The sequence below is a fragment of the Ovis canadensis genome, chromosome 1 (genome assembly GCF_042477335.2).
Source record: "Ovis canadensis isolate MfBH-ARS-UI-01 breed Bighorn chromosome 1, ARS-UI_OviCan_v2, whole genome shotgun sequence".
NCBI classification, from domain to species: Eukaryota; Metazoa; Chordata; class Mammalia; order Artiodactyla; family Bovidae; genus Ovis; species Ovis canadensis.
The window spans coordinates 146031262-146056272 of NC_091245.1; the positions used below are offsets into that span (position 1 = coordinate 146031262).

The following is a 25011-nucleotide window of genomic DNA, read 5'->3' on the forward strand; positions in this document are numbered from 1 at the left end:
GAAAACCGCTAAATATTGCAGACCAAAAACTGAGGAAAAGAAAGCAAACCACATATACAAACATGAATATTATATACGTGTCAATTTTTTACAAGCTAACTAGCAGCCCTAGTGCAATTTTATTAAAAGCCAATCATTAAAAGAAATAACCTCACAAGCTGATTATAAGATTAACGTGAAATGCAAAGGGTCAAGTACCGTTGAAGTATTCTTGAGAAAAAAAAAAAAACACAAAGACACGCTCTTCCAGTTTTTACATCTTATGGTAGTAATGAAGACAGTGTCATATTAGTGTAAGGGTAGACAAAAAGTCAGTAAAACAAAATACAGAGTTATGGACTTATTTAGATTTATTATGATTTTGATACTGCTGGACAATATGAAAATGATTCTCATTTTTTCTGGGTTTCATTTTTTAAATTGAAGAGTTGATTTACAATATTGCGTAAGTTTCAGATACACTTCATAGTGTTTCTGTTTGTTTGTTTTACAGATTATATTCCACCATAGGTTATTACAAGATATTGGGTATCATTCCCCATGCTATGCAGTAAAGCCCTGTTGCTTGTCTGTTTAATGTATTAATCCCATGCTCCTAGTTTGTCCCTCCCCCTGTTTTCGCCCCTTTGGTAGCCCCTTTGGTAGTTTTGTGTTCTATATCTGTGACTCTGTTTCTGTTTTTTATATACATTTATTTGTATTTTAGATTGCACCTATAAGTGATATCATATAGTATTTGTTTTCCTTTGACTTATTTCACTATTCATATTCTCTAGATCTATCCACGTTGCTGCAGATGGCAGTATTTCACTTTATGGCTGTCTAATATTCCATTCACTTCTTAATCCAGTAGTCTGTTGATGGGCACTTGGGTTACTTCCTGTCATGGCTCTTGTACATAGTACTACTGTGAACACTAGAGAGCATGTATCTTTTTAAATTAGTGTTTTCATTTACTCCAGATATATACCCAGGAGTGGAACTGCTGGATCAATGGTAGTTCTGTTTTTAGTTTTTTTTCTAAGGAATTTCCATACTGTTTTCCTTAGTGGCTGCACCAATTTATATTCCCATCAATAGTGTATGAGGGTTCCCTTTTCTTAACGTCATCTCCAACATTTGTTATTTATGGACTTTTTAGTTAGTGGTTCTGTGTCAGTCAACTGAAAACTCTAAATGAAATAATATATCTCTAATGCCCATAAAACACAAAATAGGAAAGTGTAGGAAATATATAGGAAAATTTTTTTCCTATGGTGAAAGAAAAAGCAATAAACATATTATGAACTATTATTTTAAAAATATTTGTGACATAACATTTTTCTAAAGTGTACATGAAAATCTGTAACCCAAATTGAAACATTAAGATGTCTGATTATATTAAAATTAAGAACTCATTAAAGAACCTCATGAAAGCTAACAGCAAGCCAAAACAGGAAAACAGGTAAGTCCTATACATCAGTAATAAAGAAAAATCGAACTTAATTAAATCAAGACTTGATCAGACATTTTACAAAAGGGAAATTCCAACTAGGCACTGGAAAGTTCTTAAAATCTTCAGTAAGCAGAAACATGTAAATTAAAACCTCGTGTAATACCACATGCCTACCAGAATGACTAAAATTAAAAAGCCTGGCAAGACCATCTATTAGAGGGTATGTAAAACAGCAGAGATACTTGTATGTTGTTGGTAGTGGTATAAATTGGTACAACCTCTTTGGCAATTTATTTAGGATCATTTATTAAAATTGAATATACGCACATTCTATAACATAGCAATTCTATTCCTAGGTATGTGACCAACAGTTATGCTTTCAAATATGCATTAATGTATGTGTTCAAGGATGTTCATAGTATTAATATATATTAACCTTAAATTTGAAACAACATATGTCCATCAACAGAAGAATGGATAAATAAGTTGTGGTAGGTGTGTCAATGAAATACTGTATAGCAATGAATCATTGCAAATGAGTGACTACATTTATACCTGACAATATGGGCTAATATCACAAATATACTGATAACTGAAAGAAGCCAGACACAAAAGCATGCTTGAAATATGAGTCAATTTAAACATATTTCCACAATGAGCTAATATAAAATATATTGTTTTGGAAGCATCCTTATAAGGTAAAGAATAGAAGTAGGAAAAAGTATGAAAAGAAAAAGTGGTTTTTATTTTTATAGAAAAGTAAGGTGCTGGTTATTGGGTTATTTCCTGACATTGGTTTGGTAGCTAAGTGGCTGTTGGCTTTATATTCATTAATTAATCTTTAGTTTTATGTCTTATATTCTTTTCTGCATGTATGTGTTATATTTTACAATAAAAAGAAAATTAAAAAAAAAAAAACATATTTGCTCTCCCCACCCTTCTTGAAACCAAGAGAATGAATGGCCCAAGCAGACTCAACTGCCCTGCCCCTTCCATCTGATACAAGGGAAAACACATGCCTGAATCAAGGGCTACTTGTAAGTTAATAATAAATATCTTTTGCTTCTTCCTGATTCCTGAGCAGTCTTCTTAGTTTTGATTCTACTTCAGATGCAGATTAGAGAAAATGATGGCTCTAAACCTGAAGCCCCCTAGTTTCAGAACTCTTATGATGAGTTCAAATATGAAGAATTTTTAAGGATCTCCAAAATTATTGGGCTTCTTGGGGGTTACATTTAGAATACTGTTCTTCCTTACTAAAATTCTACAAGCTAAGTGGGGGATGGAATGGGAGGAGGAGTTGGTTAGTTTATCCTCCCCACTGACACAATCAGATCCTACATGCACTTCCCTAGATTCCAGGGAATTCTGAGGAAGTCACCCAAGTTGCCTTTTGTCTCTCCTTATACCCTGTATCCCCTTCCCTGTAATGCTCATGCCCAGTGTCCCCATGCCCTGGTAATGCAGGGCTGTTATCTTGTCCTGATACTAACTAGAACTAAATCAAGTAGCTGCATCTTGATCCTTACTGTCAGACCCAAGTATTTATCTTTGCTGTGCTCAATCTATTGCTGATCTCTCTGAAGAGTTCATTATGTTGTAGGAAATTTCTTGAAACCCAAGCCAAAGCACTGTTATCTTACTTGGCAGTTAGATCACAGTCCCAAATATTCTGAGCTTGCTGCCTATTTTTTTAAAAAATTTCTATGGCTCCCCTAGGTTACAGACCCCATATTGGTTAATGTACCTAGAAATTGCACCTCCCCTAATGTCCCAAGGTTCTACAGATACAGTTGGCTGTCCATATGCATGAATGTGGAACTTGTGGGCAAGGGGGGATGACTGTGCTATACCATTTTGTATAATGGACTTGAGCATCCTCAAATTTTCGTGTCTGTGGGAGAGTGGGAGATGGAGGGGAGTTCCTGGAACCAATACCCCGTGGATGCCAATGGATGAGTGTATACAGACATTCTTAAATCATAGCTACATGTTTCATGTCACTCTGGCCCAACTTGTTCCAGTTGAAGTAGCATCTTTTGATTTTTCCAGTTAGTGAGTCTAGCATCAAAAGCTATGCATTATTATCCAGAATGAGAGTGAATGATCACACCTAAAAAGTCCTAAATGACTTAGCTTCATTTCCTCCAGTGCTCTCTCTCACATGTTATACCAGATAAACTGGATTCTTTAAATAGCCCATATGCACACAGATATCTGCTTGATTCTGCCTCACTCACATCCTTCACACTTCACATCTTTGTTCAATTCTCACCTCATCAGTAAGAAATTTCCCAAACTATTTAAAAGTGCAACCTGCCACATTCACTGTCCCTTATTCTGCTTAATTTTTCTCTGTAGCACTTATTATTATCTGACATACTGCATTTTTACTTGTTTATGATGTCTTTCTTCCACTAGGATGTAATTTCCACTACAATGAGTATTTTTTGCTCTTCCTTTTTCAGTTGTATTGATATGTTCATAACACAAAGAACTGTTATGGGCCCATAATACACTGATCACATGTAAATGTATTAAATTAATGAAATATAATTTGCATGAGATGTTAAATTGAGGATATGATACCAAAAAAAGTCATCTTTTGAAAAAGAGATTTTTATTTTCAATTCACATTTTGAATTACTGTCAATGAATTTTATAGGAAGCTTTGTTTTATATGTGTTGCTGAACTGATTATACATACTTTGTGATTCTTGGGTCTTTTCTTCTCAGGTTTAGGCATTAAACAACCCTTGGGACATATTGATTTTTATCCAAATGGAGGGAAAAAGCAACCTGGCTGTCCTAAATCAATTTTTTCAGGTATACAAAAAATGTTTTAAAATAAATTGTACATGCTTCAAAAGAATGAAAGAAAATCCATTTTTTTTTCCTTTTTAATCTGTGGTCAAGTTTTTCACCACTGCTCATCATTCAGGAGTTACTGGTGGAAATGGTCTAATTTGACCCTTCTGAGTTCATAAATGTTGACAGTAGACATCTCATTTGATTGTGGATGAAACCTATTATCTTATAGTCTCAACATTTTGAGTTTTTCAGTTTAAACATTAGAAGTTATGTCAGTGAAGAAGCATGTGTAGCCAAAGTATCATATAACACAAGTTTGGTTTCAAGATTTAATTTTTACCATTGTTGTTGTGGTTTAGTTGCTAAGTTGTGACTGACTGTTTTGTGACCCCATAGACTATAACCCACCAGGCTCCTCTGTCCATGGGGTTTCCCAGGCAAGAATACTGGAGTGGGTTGCCATTTTCTTCTCCAAATATTACCATAGTTTTATTGTGTGTTATTCACAGATTGTGAACTTTTGCACTTGGTCATTTTGTACATAAAGAGCTAAACAACTGCTCTCTGTGTGGAATTTGGCTTACTTTAGAGCCACAGTGAGAAATGTCCTGAGATCTACAGTGGGAACTGGTCAAGAACCACATCTTTAAAGGTCACAAAAACTAGAGTAATTTAATCAAAGGAACAGGAATGTGAGAAGTTAGGAAAGGAAAGGGACATGATAAATCTTTAATGTTACCTGTTTGCATAGGTATCTTTGACACTGAGTAGGAATGTTAGGGGTGAGAGTTTAGAAGGGAGTGATGTGTATACTAATAATTAAATATGGTAGCACTGTGTGTGTAATTTGTCAAAGTACTGAAATTAAACATTTTTGCTACTTTAATTACTTTAGAAAATTTTCTTATATATTTCATGTACAAGGCATACTATATTTAAGCTTTCAATGGTACCATTTATTAAATTGCCTGAGATAAAACTGCACTGTAGTCAGCATTGTGATATTCATACAGTGCACAGAATTAGGTATTAGGTAGAATTTAATCTTTAATTTTTTTTCTAATTTACTTGAACTTGATCTAACTGCTTGATTTTTAACACTTAAGGACTTGAATTTATTAAATGTGACCACCAGAGAGCAGTTTACTTATTCATGGCAGCTTTGGAAACGAACTGCAATTTTATTTCATTTTCTTGTCGTTCATACAAAGATTATAAGACTGGTTTATGTGCGGATTGTGCTGATTTTAAGGAAAAATCATGTCCTAAACTAGGTAAGCGAGATTGTTATAATTACTCTAATTCTTTGTGGAAAGTGAATAACATAATTGTGTTATTATTTTCTGCTGGAAGCTTTCATGTTTACTTGTTAATATACTAACATTTGTTGGAAAAGTCTTCTGTAGGACAGAGGAAATAATTCATTTCCTAGTAAATGTTTTTAAGGTTCTTAGTGAGAGGAACTCGGTCAACCTCTTTTCCATGCTGCGTGTAGTGTATGCGTGTGGTGGCCTCTTGATGATCCTTGTTCTTAACACACAGAAGGATCTATCATCCATCTATATTTCCACTAAAGAAAGAAACTTATTCTTATTTAGTGATGCTGTTAGTTTGTATTTTTAAGGGAAGTCTTATGAAGTGAAGTGAAGAGGTATGAGCCATGGTTAGCTTTGCATTTGTTATTTAGCAAGTAGATATGAATCACACATGGTTTATACTTTCTAAATCAATAAACTTGGTAAGAACAGTTAAGTATGGCAACTTTTGATTAACTGAAGTCTGACTGTGGGAAATTATAGACAAAAAAGAATCCACATAAAAATAGAATTTTAAAGCTGGAAATGAATCTCAGAGGCTGCTTGTTCAGTGTTTGCCAAAGACAATACCAGACCCCAAGTGTGTCATGAGCATGTAGACATCTAATTGTATGATGACAGGTCTACTAGAAATGTTCCCAAAGCCAAGTAGCTTCAATTAAATGGGTAGCAATGACAAAGTCTGAATTAAACAGCCTCTTGTGATTTTCTTTCATAGGAGGTATATACTAACAAATGTAGAGAATCACTAGAAAAGCAATCTGCAGGCTTTGCTAGACTTATTTCCTCATAGACCTCTCTGTCTAGAATATATTTTAGTTTATATAATATATCTTAGTGGGATTGGTTTTCTTCAGCCCTCATGTTGGGGGTTGCTTTTCTGGTCCTATTGCTTTTCCAAAGTAAATTGTGACCCAGTGTGAACATGTGGATTGCTTAAGGGCACAAGTGAAAACTAGAGTTAAATCTCTGAATTTTCAATTCAATATTCTGTCTACTGCATTCAGATTTCAAATTTGGGGGTAGCAATGTGGAAATAGACACATGCATGAAGTAGGAAGCATCTTAGATATGTGTGTGTATATTACATATTCTATATGTACAAATAAAAGATTTATATCTAAAATATATATTATACATACAATATATAGTATTATATATATATAGCATAGATGATATATATTTCACATATAATAGAGGTGATATCTATACTTTATACCTTGTATGTATAAGGTGTACATATACATGCTATATCAGCATGAATATGTATATAAGAGAATTGGAGGCTGTGCTCATGGAGCTAAATTTTATGTTCAAGTTTTATCTAATCAGTTTATTCTGCTGAATTCACTAAAAGGAGTTTCAGGTAAAGTTACCAACTTATAAATAAAAACTTTGGCAAATTGACTTTAACCATATGGAGTATGCAAAGATCTGATATGATTTCCAGCGTGTAGATTTATTTGTGAATCTTCAATCTAAGAGTTGTTATAGTTGAAATAAATAAGATGTGAAATTATTTGAAAAGTGATTTTAAGTTTTAAAAATCCATAAATTGTAATTATTATTATAATACATTGATCCTTTAGTTCTTTTCAGTAATTAGATATTTTTATATTTTATATTTGATGCAAATTCAGTGACTAATATTCTATTTCTCAAATCTCAGGTTATCAAACTGAGCTATGGAAAGATATTTTGAAAGAAAGGATAGAAAACACAACTCTCAGGACGACTGTATTTTTGGATACTGTTGGAACAAATCCATTCTGTAGTAAGTTAATATTTTTTTTAACAAATGAACTAATTATTAGTTTTTATACACTAATTTCAATTTTTATCCAAAATTCAAATTTCATTATGTGCTTTCAAGAAACTTTAAAATTTGCTAGAGGGTCAGTTGTACAAATTCAAATAAAATGAGCATATGCTTTGGGTAATATTCGTCCAAAAAACAATCGATGTCTTTTGTTTTCCCCCTCAATTTCCATGATTATTCTCCCATGTTTAGTGTTATGTCAGCATATAACAACTCACAGAGTTTAAGACATCTATCTACACTATTAGCTCCCCTTTGGAAACTGAAACTAAATTATATAAATACAAAATGTGCAAGTAAATAATAATCTTCCCAATTTATTTAGAGTTAAATAGAAAATTTGGAGAACAGGAGAAAATCTCAGAAACTTATTAAATAATTAGATTTATGAGGAAGTATTAAAAAAAAGTAAAATTCTGTTTAGCAATCAGGAGCTTAAAGTGGTTTAAATAAAGCACACACTATTATATGAAAATATTATGAAATACGTTTCCATAAGTTTGTCATTGATTCTGGTTCCTGAGGAATAAATATTTGAAATAGACCAAATAAGATATTTTTGATCAGTTATTGTAGATATGGGTTTCCCTGGTGGCTTAGAGGTTAAAGCATCCGCCTGGAATGCGGGAGACCCAGGTTTGATCCCTGGGTCGAGAAGATCTCCTGGAAAAGGCAATGGCAACCCACTCTAGTACTCTTGCCTAGAGAATCCCATGGAGGGAGGAGCCTGGTAGGCTACAGTCCATGGGGTCGCAAAGAGTCGAACATGACTGAGCGACTTCACCTCACCTCCATTGTAGATATTTTGCAGTCAAAGTTGTTATCAATTTTTAAGAATTTTAAATGTTTGTGAGGTGTCCTGTTATTCAGAATTGTTCAGTCACTAAGTCATGTCCAACTCTGCAACCCCATGGGCTGCAGCATACCAGGCTTCCCTGTCTTTCACTATATCCTGGAGTTTGCTCAAACTCATATCCATTGAATCAGTGATGCCATCCAACCATCTCATCCTTTGTCACCCCTTTCTCCTCCTACCCTCGATCTTTCCTAGCATCAGGATCTTTTCCAATGAGTTGGCTCTTCCCATCAGGTGGCCAAAGTACTGAAGCTTCATCTTCATTATCAGTCCTTCTATGAATATTCAGGGTTGCTCTTCGTTAGGATTGACTGGTTTGATATCTTTGCTGTCCAAGGGCCTCTCCCAACACTAGAGTTCAAAAGTATCAATTCTTCAGCTATCAGCCTTCTTTATGGTGCAGCTCTCTCATCCAGACATGACTACTGGAAAAACCATAGCTTTGACTACGTGGAGCTTTGTCATCAATGAGGTCTTTGCTTTTTGATACATTGTTAGGTTTGTCAAAGCTTTTCTTCCAAAGAGCAAGTGTCTTTTAATTTTGTAGCTGCAGTCACTGTCAACAGTGATTTTGGAGCCCAATAATATAAAATCTGCCACTATTTCAGCTTTTCCCTCATTTATATGCCATAAAGTGATGGGACCAAATGCCATGATCTTAGTTTTTCTGAATGTTGAAATTTAAGCCAGCTTTTTCACTTTCCTTTTCTGCTCTCAAGAGGCTCTTTCAAATTCAGAATTGGGCTCATCCATTTTTTTCATTAAAATTTTTATTGAATTAAATTTAGATTCACATGCAGATGTAAGAACCAATGCAGAGGGATCCAGTATACACTTTATTCAGTTGTAAAATTTTGTAACACTATAGAATAGATATAATATCACTCAGTTCAGTCGCTGAGTCATGTCCAACTATCACATGATATTGCTACAATCCGTCTATCTTATTTATATTTCCTCACTGGTGTGTGTGTGTGTGTGTGTGTGTGTGTGTGTGTGTGTGTGTGTGTGTGTCTAGTTCTCTATAACTTAATCATCAAATATAGAGCTCTGTATCTATCATCCCAGTGAAGATATTGAACTGTTTCATCACTATCAGACCTCTTGGGTGGCACTTTTATAGCTATAAATATTAATACCATCTTCATATCCTGCTGTTTCTAATCCTTGACATCCATTAATATATTCCTTAAAATTTGTCATTTTGAAAAATGTTATATAAAGGGAATTATTCACTATGTTCAGAGAAGGCAACGGCAACCCACTCCAGTACTCTTGCCTGGAAAATTCCATGGACAGAGGAGCCTGGTAGGCTGCAGTCCATGGTGTCACTAAGAGTCAGACATGACTGAGCGACTTCACTTTCACTTTTCACCTTCATGCATTGGAGAAGGAAGTGGCAATCCACTCCAGTGTTCTTGCCTGGAGAATCCCAAGGACAGGGGAGCCTGGTGGGCTGCTGTCTATGGGGTCGCATGGAGTCGGACACGATTGAAGCGACTTAGCAGCAGCAGCAGCAGCAGCATTCACTATGTTACTTTTTAACTGAACTTTTTAAACTCAGCATAATTTCTGGAGGTTCATTTGTATTGTGCTGAGTATCAGTAATTCATTCCTTTTTATTGCTGAATAGTATTCCATGGCATGTATGCACTAAAGTTTGTTTAATTATTCATATGTTGTAGAACACTAGGGATGTTTTTAGGTTGGGCTATTATATTAAAGCTACTTTGGCTATTTGTATACAAGTTTTCATGTGAACTTATCATTTCTCTGGTATAAAGTCTCAGGAATATAAACACAGAATCAGAAGTTAAATTCACGTTTAGCCTTATAAGAAATTGAGAATTTTTTAGCATGGCTGACCATCTTATATTACCCGTAGCAAAGTATGAGTGATCTAATGAGTGATTTCTTACTAGCATTTGGTGTTGTCATTATCTTGTTAAGGTTTTAATTTTTGTCACCCTAATGGCTTATGAGTTTACATATCTTCTCTGTACGGTGAACTGTGTTTGAGTCTTTTGCTCATTTTCCAATTGGATTTTTTAAACTATTGGCTTTTGAGGGTTCTTCATATATTTTTATTGGTAGTCCTTCTTTCCTTGTTGAAGATTTGGTCTGCAAATATTTTTTCCTAGTTTGAAACTTGAGTGTCTTTTCATCTTCCTCACAAGGGCCTTCACAAGGGCAAAAGGGTTTACTTTTGATGAAGTCTAATTTATCACTTTTTCTTTTCAAGGAACATTCTTTTGACATCTAAGAACTCTTTGATGAGCCCTCAGTCCTAAAGATTTTCACTCAATTTTTTTTCTAACAGTTTTATAATTATATGTGTTCCTTTAAACATAGACAATCTTGTTTTAAATTTATGTTGGAAAGCACATATCTTAGAATATCTAAAATAATTATTACAAAGAAGAATAAAGAAGAAGCAATCACTTTGACCATCCTGCTGCATTGCAACTCTTTTTCTGATTCTCTTCTTCTGTCCTCCTCTTCCACCTTTAAGGCTTGGTGATTACAATCTTTGGAACTGTATTATGCCCACTTGGGTAATTCAAGATAACCTCTCTCTTCTAAGGGCAGCTTATTAGCAACCTTAATTCCATTTGCATTCTTAATTATTCTTTGCCATTTCAGGGAACATATTCACAGGTCCAGAGATTAGGACATGGACATATTTTGGGAGGTCTACTACCATTAAATATACATACGTGAGTTTTCACAGTCTACTGGTATCAACATTTACCACTTCAAGTGAAATGTGAGAACTTCACTTCCATTTAGGTTGCTTTACATTCTCCACTTTTTAATATTATTATCTCGAATATCAGATCATGTGATAATATTTATTTCAAGTATCAAATGTAATATAAATTCACAAGGGTAAGGATAATTTATTGTGAAGGTGCTAGTCACTCAGTCCTCTGCGACCCCATGGTCTGTAGCCCGCCAGGCTCCTCTGTCCATGGAATTCTCCAGGCAAGAATACTGAAGTGGGCTGCCATTCCCTTCTTCAGGGGATCCTCCCAATCCAGGGATCTAACCCAGGCCTCCCTCATTGCACGCAGATTCTTTACAGTCTGAGCTACCAGAAAAGCCCACTTTATTGTGTGTACCCATATTTTTTCTTTTCCCATTTTCCCCTTTTTGTTTCTGATACTCCAGAATTATTTACTTCATCAATTCCTCTGTGTTGTTTCTCACAATATGTAAGAATGAGTCTGCTAAAGAGAAATTCTTTGTTTTCTTAGAGTTGAGTTCCTTCTTTCAGCACTTGAAAAGTGTTGTTATCACTTCTTTTTGGCCTCTGTGGTTTCAGACTCATTGTAACTCAATTGGTTGTTCTGTAGATAACACATCATTTCTCTTTGGCCGCTTTCAGGATATTTTTCTGTTTTCTTTTAGTGTTCTGAAGCTTGATTATAATTTTTTTTGCTATAGTCTGACAGGTCCCTGGGGCTCTGTGCATTTTTTTTCCCAGTCTGTTTTTTTTCTGTTTTCAGGTTGAGCGGCAGATTGATCTGTCATCCAGTTCACTGATTTCTGTCCTCTATTATTTCCACTCTACTACTGAGACTATCCCACAAGTTCTGAGTCCATTATGGTAGCTGTCATTTATGTAATGTCTACTTTATTTTCTTTTATAGTGTCTATTTCTTGGCTGAGATTTTTCTATTCCTTCATCTTTTTTCAGCAGCCTCTGACTCTGAAGCATTTTTACGATGGTTCCTTTAAAATCCTTGTCAGATTTTCCCAGCATCTAATTCATCTCAGCGCTGGCATTAGTTGTTGTCTTTTCTCACCAGAGTTGTGATTTTCTTTGTTCTTGGTATAACAGATAATTTTCAGTCACATCTTGGACGTTTTCTCTATGTGGCAATTCAAATGCTGTTTAAATCTTTTATTTTAGCAGGAGTTACATTGTTTGTGTTTTAGCTTTATGTATTCTGAAGCTGTGAGTTTTAGCTATATAGTTTCAGGATTTTCATATTTTCATGGTGACTTGCTTTTTTTTTTTGCTTCATAATTAGAAATGCATCATTTTTTGCCTCACAGACATTTATCAGATTCTGACACAACAACAATTTGTTTCATAGAGCCTTTAAATCTTGTGCTTTTTTCCCCATCTTTAATATATATTCTGTAGTATTTTATTTCACTTATTTAACAAAGAATAATTATTATGAATATTATCATTAATCAGATGTTCACTTATGTTTACCATTTTCAGTTTTCTACATTTTAACTTGTCCTTTTTTCCCTCCTCATCTCCTTCCTTTTGGACTTAATCTTTATCTTGCTAAAATAGATCCTTAATAACTTTTCACTAAGTAATGTCTCTCAGTTTGCTTCCCTGAAAATGTCCTTATCGTTTTCTTACTCTGAAGTGTAATTTTAGTCCAGAATAGAATTCTACACTGAGAGTCATTTTCATTGAGTACTTTAAAGATACTAATTCTCTTGCTTTAATGTAAGTTTATATTTTCATTATTAGTAATCTAATGGAGATAATCTACAGTTTTAGTCTTGTTAAACTTATACGGGTGTATCTGTATTTATTAATCTGTTAATTTAAATAATCTATTGTTTTCTTCTGGTTAAACTTATATATGTGTGTATATTTTTATTTATTCATCTAATAATTTAGTCATGATTTATTATCATTTTCTAGTCTCGATGTTCAATCCAAGTCTCTATTAAAATTAAATGAAAAATGTTTGTGTTATTTCAAAATAAATATTCATGTCACATTTTATCATAGAAAGCTCTCATCACTCTTCAAAATTCTCCCTTCAAAACAAGGTGGATTTTGTTTTTTCCAGAATTTATGTACCATAACCCTGGAGGATTTTTCATGTAAATTTATGGAGCTCCTTAACCAATAGAGACTTGTAAATTTAAATTCTGTGTTACCTGGAGTTTATTTTAGTCTCAGGGATTTTTTTTTTTTCCACTTAAGACTAATATACAACCAGTAGGAAGAATTTTCCAAGTTTCTCTTTCAATGACAAAGTAGAGAGTTAAGGTCCCTGACTCTGTGCAGGGTTTTTCATTTCGGCTCCATCCCTCAGTGTTGCATGGAAGTTGACACTTCCGTCTCTGTCTCCATGCTACAACCAGTTCTCAAGTCCTTTAGAGACCCAGGGCTTCAATTCTTGAGACTTGCCTTTAATTTCTCTTCATTGCTGCCTCCTAGTATTTGGTCTTTCTTCATCTGTGCTTTGTTATATATCAAATTTATGAATTTTAACCCAGAATTTCTATGTAATTATACCAGGAGTCAGGGTAATTATGTAACATCTCAATATATCATACTTCCAGGAATCGTCTGAGCAATATGAGTACCCACTTTTTTGGGTGAGGGGACCAAGATATTTTATCTAATGCTGGGCAGTCACTGCAAAGTAAAAAGTGTGCCTTTATGTCTTTTGTGCTATCAATTGATAAGGGCCAATTACTTTGAGGTGTACTAAGGATCTAAGTACTCTTAGCTGTTTAATAGAAACATTTAACAGCTAACATGCACAATTTTTGTACATGTGTATCTCAGAAGAAAAGTTCATCTATTCCATATTCTGTTTATATACATTGTCTTCCAAGAGTTTTGCATAATACTTGGGAAAATTCACAGAGAGTAGGAAATTTCTGTGTAGCCCAGACAATAATGGGTAAAGGGATGAGTTCAGCATCTTTTCCTCTGAAAGTTATATCAATTTTTGTAATGACATTTTGAAAAAGAGATACTGTGATCTCACTCTATATAGGATTGTCTAATTTTATTGTCTGGCTTCCCTGGTGGCTCAGTGGTAAAGAATCCATCTGTCAGTGCAGGAGATGAGGGTTCCATCCCTGGCTTGGGAAGATCCCCTGGAGAATGAAATGGCAACCCACTCCAGTCTTCTTGCTTGGAAAATCCCATGGACAGAGGAGCCTGGCAGGCCATGGTCCATGGAGTCACAAAAGAATTGCACATGACTTAGTGACGAGATAACAATTTTACTGTCATTCCTAAACAGCCAGTGAAATTTAGGAATTATATTTGTCAAGCCAAATATAGGTAGGACTATTAATCATATAATTAAGGAACCTTATAATACTTACCTTAGATGTACTGATAGAGAAAAATTAATTGACCTAAATTCTGATATTTTTTGGTTTTGAGACCAGTTAGTATTTACTGATTATTTGACCAACTTTTCACTATACTCATGACTGACTGGCAAGCTTTCATTCCTCATTTTTTCAAGACTAGTGAAAATTTAACAAGAGGGAAAATCTATTACTTGTGTACCAAATGAGTGCCTCTCAATATTATTTGCAGATATAATATGTGCCTGGATTATATAAATATATATTTACATGCATACCTGCACCAAAATGAAGTTTTAAAAATAACATGAATTGCATTCCACATTTTTGTTTTGTAGCCTATTATTTTGTTCTCAGTATAATTGTTCTGGATAAAAATATGAAGGATGGCTATGTTACATTTAAATTATTAAACCAACTTGGAATCGTTGAAGAGCCAAGGCTCTATGAGTAAGTATGATTTAGTGTCTCTTTCTTTTGTAAGATATATTTTCTCAAGCATCCACTTTGCAAGATAATCCAAGCAATATAAATTTTCTATGCAGTGCATCTTAAATTGTTAAATATTAAATGGATCTCTGGTTGTCATATTCTAATTCACTCATTCTATGAGTGGAGATACAAAATATGGAAGAAAGGAAATAATTTGTTCATGTTATACATCTAGCTACTGCAAGAGTTAAAAGAAAAAAACTTTCCACCTAATTTTGAGCACTGCTAGGATTTTTTATAATAACTATTGATATTATTCCATAATATTGAGTTGGCCAAAAACGTTCTTCCAGATTTTTCTGTTAACACCTTGTGGAAAAACCCAAGTGAACTTTTTTGACCAACCCAATAGTTTATTACTTTAAATTGCTTAAAATTGTGTATATATGTATATACCCATGAACACATATATTTGTGATTCATTACTTATTCTTATCAGACACATGCTCTGTTAGCTTTTAAATTTACTTATTTAACAAGTGTTATTTAGCACCAAATGTATTCAGGTGTTTCACTAAATAATGGGGATCCAAACTGAAATAGCAATGTGACCATTCTCGAGGAGGTCACAGAATACTGAAGTAGACTAATGCACAATTACAGGCTTCAGTAATGAGTCTTAGAGTAACAGAACACTCATGAGCTATGGGAGTCCAGAGGGAGAAGCAAGGAAATGTTCAAAAGGATGGTATTATCATCAGAGAATGGATGAGGGTGCTTTCAAAGGCATGCAGATAGAAAATGGCTGAGTTCAGTAACAGCACACAGACTGCGGTCCTAGAGCAGTTGTTTCAAGCTTGTTCAGGAGGCAAACACATTATGAGTCTTGATTTCAAAGAATCATGTTCTGTGCAGAATACTATTTTAAATACTGATGCATTTAATTCAAACACCTGATGAGTACATTTTTCATGAAAAATGTAAAAATATGAAACCCATACGCAAGGTAAATCTGTCCTTCTAAGCCTGACCAATGGCCTTCATGTTTTTCTATTAATAATTCTTTGCTAATGAATTTAGTCATGCTTTGGGATATTAACTGTTTTAGATGCTATTGGAGTAAGAAACTTTTAAATGATCTTTTACTTCCCTTTTCAAAATTAAAATAGGAGTATTTTCTTGCTGGAGAAAATGTGCTATACAGTAGAAAGTGAGAATAATCTATAATTACGTCATGCAGGGATACTCCCATTTACCAGTTAGTTTATAACCATTCCTCTTTCTCCTTCCCCTCCTCCTCCTGTTTCTCCTTCCCTTCCACCCCAATCTCTTCCTTTTCCTCCTCTTTCTTATTCTTATATATGGCCCTGTGCATGCATATGTTATTTTTTCACTTAGGAAAATTAGGATATTTTTGCAAATGATATAGTTTTTTTTTTACCATGTCACTAAAAATCACTTACACATTGTAATATGATGCCAAATATATTGATATGCCAATATAGGATTTAAAACCGAGTGTCAATATTGTGTATTCAGGTTAGATTGACTCCTCACATGATGAGTAATGGGGAGATTAGTGTGAAACAGGGGCAGAGTGGTGGCTATCATAATTTATATGAAAGATAATGGGGGCTTGAATCAAGTCAGTGGAATTGGGATTTTAGGATTTAGAATAGATTTGTTTTTGTGATTAATTAAATGTGAAAGTGAAGGGAACAGTGATTAGGAGTGACTTTGAGCTTTAAATTTGGTGCCTATTTGAATTATGGTGTCATTCACTGAGCTAGGAGATACAAGGAGAGAAACCAATATAACCATTCAATAACATTTCTTGAACTATACTAGAAATTAAGGACAAATTTAGGGAAAATTAGATTTCTGTTCCTTCATACTTTTAGTCTAGAGAGCAGATAGAGTTTACAAACACAGTAAGTTCCCTACATATGGATGAGTTCCATTCTAAGAGTGTGTTCATAAGTCCGACAAAGTTAGCCTAGGTACCCAACTAACACAATTGGCTACCTAGTACTGTACTGTAAGTTTATAATACTTTTCACACAAATAATACGTAAAACACAAACAGACAAAAAAATAAAGACATTTTTAATCTTACAGTGCAGTACTTTGAAAAGTACAATAGTACCAGCTACGTCTCTGCTGCCTTTACACTTGCTTTTACATCCTGCTTGAGATAACGATGCTGGGCTCCTGTACTCTACACAGTGCTTTTGTGTATTTTATTGGGCACAGCTACTTGTAGAAGATTAATGCATGGGGCAGTGTACACCAGACACATGAACTAACATGTGACTGGACATGAGAACACATGTTCACATCTTTGAAACTTCACAAATTCGTATGTGGGGAACTTCCTGTACACAATACAAATAAAATAATGATATTCACTATTTCTGTTTCCAAACAACTTTTAATATCTATATTGAGCTCTGGAGAAGGAAACGGCAATGCACACCAGTATTCTTCCCTGGAGAATCCCATGGACTGAGGAGTCCATGGGGTCACAAGAATTAGACATGACTTGACTCAACCACCACCACCATATTGAGCTAGGCACTGTACTAGGAGCTGAATATGCTAGGATGAGAAAAACATGATACTACCCTCATTAAATTTATAGTCTAATAAAGGATATAAAATAAATGAGTAGTGATAAAATTATGTAAATAAGATCTTTCTGTGAAAAATGTCTAGAGGCAAACCATAGAACGTATGGGAACATAAAATAGTGGAGTCACTAAAGCTTTTTCTAAGGACTTTTTGTATTTGTTGAGACAAAACTGAGGAGCAGAAGTTAATCTGCTCTGCTGATTCCAGGCAGAAGGGCCAACAAAGGCAAAACTCCTGAAGCAGGAGGAAGTGTAGTCCATTTCAGGAGCTGAAGGAACTTTAATATGTCTGAGAACAGAGGCAGGGAAAGGAAGAGAATGATGAGACAGAAAGCATCTAGATTTTGTAGGAATTAGAATTTGTAGGACATGTTGAAGGGTTTTTATGTTAGTCACTGAGCAAATGAAAACCAATAAAGTATTTGCTTTGGGGCAGTCTGGATAGAGCCAAGACTGGGGTTTTGTTTTGGAAAAACAGTTTGACCAGAGTGGATTGGAGAGTGAAAAGACAGGATGCTGTTGCAAGAATAAAGGCACAGAACAACGATGCCCTGAGATAAAGTGTTTTCAGTGGAAATGAAAAAATGAGGATGAGGATGGATGCAAAGAAGATTCAAGATATCCCACTGAGTGTAGGCACATAGGATAGATTAGATGTAGGAGTTGAAAGAGAGGATGATCTGAAGGGTGAAGTCTGGTTGTCTGGTATGGACAGTGCATTGTGGTTCCATGTAAAATTATAAGGAAATTTCTAAGCTATAGGGTTTTTGAGTGTTGGGGAAGATGTCATTAAATTTGAACTTACTGAGCTTTAGGCATTCTTGAGATATCCAAGTAGACATGGTGAATAACAGTTGTCTGGGTCTCATTAGACAGGGCTCAGCTGGAGGTAGAGACATGGTGATCAGGAGCAAACAGTCGGTATTTGGAATGAATGGAGTAGATATGAGTTTTGTGGGGGAGACAACATGTTTCCATCTGGATACGCTGACTTTGAAGTATCTCTGAGAAATCTAGTTAAGTTCTTGGACAGAAGTTAGAGATGTGACCAATGACATGTTCTGTGAAAGAGGAGGTAGTCACCCTGACAGGGTGGGTTTTGAGGGGAGTGATAACAACCTTTTTGGGGTCTAGATGCTTTGGGAATCCAAAGGAGAAGGCAACAGGCCAAATATAAGGTGGCACAAGTGCTGGGTGTGCCGCTGGTTGCTTTTCAGCCGTTCTGTGTGTGACAGTTGCCTCAAACAAAGAACTTATTTAACAGATTAAAAAAAAAATTTCCGGGCCTCTACTTTTCCTTTCCCTTCCCTGCTCCCCTTTTCCTTCTCTTCTCTCCTTCCTTCCTTCCTTCCTCCTTTCCTTCATGTCTCCCACCCATCCTCTCTCCCCTCCTCCTTCCCTTTCTTTCCTCCTCCTCTTCTTTCTTATTTTCCCTCCTCCTCTCTTATTCTTTCCTTTAGAGGCAGGCAGACCCATGATATGACAAAGTGGCACAGAGCAGGAAAGGATTATTATTTGTGGTCCAGTCCATTCAAAGAATGGTGATAGCTGTTCAGGGGCTTATAAAAAGTGGCGAGATATGGATTCTCTAATCTTAGACAAGTGTAGAATCTAGACACCGAGTTGGAAAGACAAGACATCCCAATTTTTCTCCAAAATATTTTCCCCAAATATTTGAATGTGGGATTACATATCTTTTTACTTTATCTTGTTTTTAATTAGTTTATATTATTTTAATAAATGTCACATATTTTATTGTTTGGCCTTTTCACTATAAGATTGGTATTTCTACCTAACACTGATAAGGTTATATTGATTTTAAAGTTGTATTACATTTCAAATTACTAATATGATGAGATATCAAATTTTATATTTAGGAGGCACAAAATATTTTACAAACTTCAAGAATTCAAGATTCTTGGTCAATTTTTAAATGATGTTGCAAATATTTCAAGCATTGGTTTGGCATATTTTCAAAGCTCAAATCAACAATGTTCCACGTGCAAATACACTATTCAGCTTCTCAAGCTAAAATCACTTACATATCCAGAAAGGTAAGAAAACTAAACTCTAATTCCAATGTTATCTTTTAAACTTGAAAATATTCCTTTGCTAAAGAGTGGTTTAAAAATTCATGTACTCAAATGTTTACTGTATATTTTAGATTATTTTAGAAAAACAGTAGACAATCTAAAAGGTATATAAAATTTTTTGGCTTAAATGAGATTTATTTTGGAATCACATTACCCAAGCAGAGAAAAAAGATATATAATTACTTCATGAGACACAGTATACATGAAAAAAGTTGAACATATACCTGCCTTAGAATTTTAACAGTTATTTCAATAGGATTCTGGATTGCTAAAAATGTCTCTTCCTTTGTTGACTGCAACACTTTCTCTTTATGTTCCTATATTTATATACTTTATTTCCCAATTACCTTTTCGTGAATGTTGAACATAGTAAATAAGAACTTTTGGAGAATAAAAATGATAAAAATGGTAAGTGGTAAGAATATTCATTTAGATGAGGTCTATATTCACAGAGGGGGGCTGGAAAATTCTTTGAAATAATTTATAAATTATTTTGTAAGCTTTTGGCATGAGAATATTTAGTCATTCAAAAGTTAATGAGTGAAAAGTTATTGTAATGGAAAAAAGAAAAAGGGTAATTTTGCTTTTGCTATTGACTGAAATACTTACAAAAATATCAAATATATGGATATCATCAGTTAGGAATATTAGCAACACCATTGCCTGACAAATACATCAGAGACAGAAAGAAACTTTGGTGGCGGGGAGGGCAATCATATATAAAGGACTAGAGCTGCAAGATTTTTAATCTTCAACTGATCTCTGTATCTTTTATTTTAACTATATAAAGTCTGTACTAAATATAAGAGTAGAAGCTATATTTGTAGTGCTCAAAAAATAGATCGTAGAGAGGTCAAGTTTATTGCACCATCATATTCCCCTGGTCTCCGCCATTAATATCTCTCTGAGCCTCAGGATGGTAAATATAAATAAAGAAGTGTAATTGTTGTAGTTTTACACGCTCTGTTTCTGGCACTTAAATGGTATCAATACACCCCCACTGTACAGATTTCACCGAATAACTTGCTCATTAAAGATCTCCCACTCTTCAAAGGTAAAGCAAAAGGCCAGCTCCCTCCCTCTGCCCCCTTTGTCTAACTTATTCATTGTTGTCATTGTGGTAAGAAAACTTCAAGTGAGATCAACTTTCTTGGCAAAGTTTTAAGTGCACAATACAGTGTTTATAATAGGCATGAAGTTTACAGCAGGCAAAAACAAGCAAACGAAAACCTATACAGGGCTTTCCTGGCAGCTCAGTAGTAAAGCATCCGCCTGCCAATGCAGGAGACCTGGGTTCAATCCCTGATCCCTGATCCCGTGGGATTCCGCATGCCTGGAGCAACTAAGTCTGTATGCCACAACTACTGAGCTTGTGCCCTAGAGCTTAGGAGCCACAACTACTGAGCCCATGCAACTACTGAAGCCTGAAGCCCTGCAACAAGAGAAGCCACTGCAAAGAAAAGCCTGCACAGGGCAACTAGAGAGTAGCCCTCGTTCACCACAACTAGAGAAAAGCATGTGCAGCAACAAAGACCCAGCACAGACATTAGTAAATGCGATTTTTTTTTTTTAAAAGACCGTACTCCTACTGTAGGGGGTGAGGGTTCAGAAAAAAAAAAAAAACTTACAAAAGACAGAATATCCAACCCCAAATTCCTAAAGATAAAGGGGATATGTGCATGCTAAGTTGCTTCAGTCATGTCTGACTTTGTGACCCAATGGACTGTAGCCAGCCAGGCTCCTCTGTTCATGGGATTCTCTAGGCAAGAACACTGGAGTGGGTTGCCGTTTTCTTCTCCAAGGTATCTTCCTGACCCACTGATCAAACCTGCATCTCTTTTTTCTCCTGCATTGGCAGGTGAGTTCTTTATCACTAGGGCTGCCTGGGAAGCTCAAGGGGCTATGTAGCCAGTTGTAATAGAAACTCCCGTGGGAGATGTGGCTTCTGGCTTGGCTGCATTTAGAGGATGAAGGATTTTTGCAGGGTATCTCTTGGCTCAGGCATTAACATTGCTTCATTCTCAGTTTTCATGGTATCAAGTCAGTTGCCCATACCTACTTGATTCCAAGTTCAAATCCCACAGGAAAAGAAATAAAGTTTAAAGATCCCACTGCATCTCACTGGTTTTCATTGGGCAAATTCATATCTCTGAACCTCACACTGTGTTCAGGGAATTCAATTCTTTTGATTGTCCAGGGCAATAAGTTCCTTCATTGGTTTATGCTTAACTTTGAGACAAGATGGGATCAAGTTTATCCAAAGTTTATAGACTGAGGGTAGAGTAAAGAAAGATGAGGGTATTATTACATGAAAGGGATAGATGGTTGGTGACAAAAACCACAGGCCATTACAGAGAGACTGAAAATATTTTGATATCAGGCAAAACATTAATTAAACATTGCTGGCGACGGAATGAAACACCAACACTGCAAAGTGGTTTGAATCTTTGTATTTTAACACTTGCTTCTTACAGCTGCTTTATTTTATATCCCTTGCACAACAACCTACAGGGCAAGCTGCCAAGCACTATGATTCAGAGACTATACAGTGCGCAGGCGCAGGGCGAGATAACCTTTACCTTGGCTTATTTACTGCAGCTAAGACTTTGTTTTGGGGAACTTCCTTATCAACTTAGAATCCATTTTGTCCCTGGGTCTGTTCCTTTTGAGGAATCAGAGAAACATCCTTGTGTGCAAGAAATGTTCTTTTCCCACGGGAACAAATAGAGGATTCTTAGCTGAACATCTTGTTTGCAAGAATGTCAGCCCTGGTTGAGAGTCTCGTTTGCAAGCACTTCTCAACCTTCCTTATACCTAGTTCCCTACAAAACATAGGTTGTCCTCCTTGTAATATATCCTGTGTGTGTGTTAGTCACTTAGCCGTGTCTGACTCTGCAACCTCATGGACTATAGCGCACCAGGCTCCTCTGTCCATGGGATTTTCCAGGCAAGAATACTGTAGTGGGTTGCCATTCCCTTCTCCAGGGATCTTCCCAACCTAGGGATCAACTGAGGTCTCCTGTATTGCAGGCAGATTCTTCATCATCTGAGCCGCCAGGGAAGTCCAATATATCCTACTAAAGTTAAATATTGATTTTACTATAAACCATAATTTTGACTGGCTGACACAGTTAACTTGTAAATGAAAGCAATAAATGAATAGGTAAGCTAGAGAATGCAAATTAAGATCATTTAAGATCTGAGTACTTCAAACAGTTGGGGCTTAGGTTTCTTAAATAGGTATGTTTATGTTCCTGCATGGATATAATTTAATATTTTGACTGATAAGACAGGTAAGAATAAACATTGAAGTAACTCCTCAAATAATTTACTCCAGTGACATAGAGCGTTTATGTACAAATTTAGACATTTTTCTTTTATCAAATTAATTAAACATTTAAATCTAATCTTGTAGCTTTGGCCTCTATGTTTTACTTACTTTAGAATAACTTTTCTTGTTAATTCAGTATTGGTTTCATTAAATGTTTTCAAGGTTCTTTTGAAAAATATAAAAATATTGAATTTATAATATTAAAAATGTTATAAATGAAGCTTAGATTTAATGAGGTTAAGTATTTGGCTAAGAAGATCCAAAAACTATCTTTAGAGAGTAACCTCAGAAAACCAATTCACAGTTACGCTATTTGTGCTGAAGTCATTAACACTTCATTTTGTCTTTTAAACTTCCCAATTAAAAGTCCAAGGTACCCTGGGAGAATGTGGGAATTGAAACTCTAGAATTCTGAAGGGTGTTTAAAGGAAGCAATTTTGGCAAAACTATTTTACATTTTTAACAAAGTTTGTTCATTCATTCTGAGACTTGTCCACCATCTTCACTGTCCACACTCCATTTTCTTCTCGATCCTCAAATGATGTTCTAGGTCAGTGTAATGTTGACAGGTGATACAGATTAAGAACTCTAAACAGTGTCGACAGTGTGAATAGCCACTGTGTGTTTCTATTTATATTTGCAGTGTAAGCTATGCCTCATATATGAATTATGTGGTTTTAGGATGACTGGGAGAAGGCAATGGCAACCCACTCCAGTGTTCTTGCCTGGAGAATCCCAGGGACAGAGGAGCCTGTTGGGCTGCCATCTATGGGGTCGCACAGAGTCGGACACAACTGACTCAACTTAGCAGCTGCAGCAGCGGCAGCGGCAGGATGACTGGATATGAGCTTTTTTACATACCATTAGAGTATTGAACATGATGGTTATTATACCTAAATGTTTTTAGAAATCCAGTATTTTAATTGCCCTATTAAGGGACAAGATATTATTTTCTACTTCTAAAATTGTTTTAGATTAAAGCTTTGTTGTGATTTAAAAAAGTGTATATGATTTTTGAAAAAGTTTGGTAATTAGGATAAGTGATTATCTTTTTAAATTGTCTAAAATTATGACATAATTTTACTTGATAATTGTATAATTGGATAATGTAAGCAGGAAGTTTCAGGTTAAAATTATTGTAAAGTAATTAGCCTCCAATTAAAATCAATAAATTTAAAAATTCTAAAAACTACAGCACATATATTTTAAGTAACTATGCTTAGTAACTATGCTCAGTAGGTAAAGAGTCCACTTGCAATATAGGAAACCTGGGTGACATAGGTTCAGTCCCTGGGTCAGGAAGATCCCCTGGAGGAGGGAATGGCAACCCACTGCAGTATTCTTGCCTGAAAAATCCCATAGACAGAGGAACCTAGTGGGCTGTAATCCAAAGGGTAGCAAAGAGTTAGACACAACTGAGCAACGAAGCATGCAATGTTATAAGATGCAATTATACTTATATAAATACCAAGTAATCAATACACACCTTAACAAAGTTTGATTGAAAGTACATTATATAAATAAATATATAAATAAAATAGTAACTAAATATAAATGTATTTTACAATCAATCCTCATTCATAAAATAGTTGCTTTTTAAAAATATTTTTGCCTTGTAATACGTTCCATAGCTTTTCAGTGTCATTTGTAAAATATGTATTTGATTTCTAGCAGATGCTTGACTGGGGGCTTCCCAGGTGGTGCTAGTGGTAAAGAACCTGCCTGGCAATGCAGGAGAGATGCAGATTCGATCCCTGGGTTGGGAAGAGCCCCTGTAGGAAGGCATGGAGAATTCAGTATTCTTGCCTGGGGAATCCCATGGATAGAGGAGCCTGGTACGCTACGTCCATAGGGTCACAAAGAGTCGGACACAACTGAAGTGACTTAGCACTCATGCACAGATGCTCAATTTATAGCAGTCCTTTCTTTTCATTTTCATTCCCTTCTCTTGTTGGTCCCCAATTTAAGTTTTCTTATACTCATTTTATCTATACACATATTTTCCAAGCAACAGACTGGACAAGTCAATAATTATATGAAAAATATTGGTCTGTTTAGCCAAAATAACTCATCAATAAAATGCTTTGTTCCTCCAAATTCTGTGAAGCTATGTCTCATTCTGCAACCTCATAAACACCTCTGCTAAGTCGCTTCAGTCGTGTCTGACTCTGTGTGACCCCATAAACGGCAAC

At 35.3% G+C, this 25011-nt stretch overlaps 1 protein-coding gene across 5 annotated transcripts in view; it reads left to right on the top strand.

The window, feature by feature from the left end:
* LIPI (lipase I) overlaps positions 1 to 25011 on the top strand; it is a 154860-nt gene that overhangs the window by 115004 nt on the left and 14845 nt on the right. For all 5 annotated transcript variants that reach the window (XM_069578520.1, XM_069578531.1, XM_069578501.1 and 2 more), the window contains 5 exons: positions 4172 to 4261; positions 5353 to 5520; positions 7232 to 7336; positions 14672 to 14783; positions 19273 to 19449. In XM_069578520.1, the coding sequence (XP_069434621.1) occupies positions 4172 to 4261; positions 5353 to 5520; positions 7232 to 7336; positions 14672 to 14783; positions 19273 to 19449 (652 nt within the window). The remainder of the gene's footprint in view (positions 1 to 4171; positions 4262 to 5352; positions 5521 to 7231; positions 7337 to 14671; positions 14784 to 19272; positions 19450 to 25011) is intronic.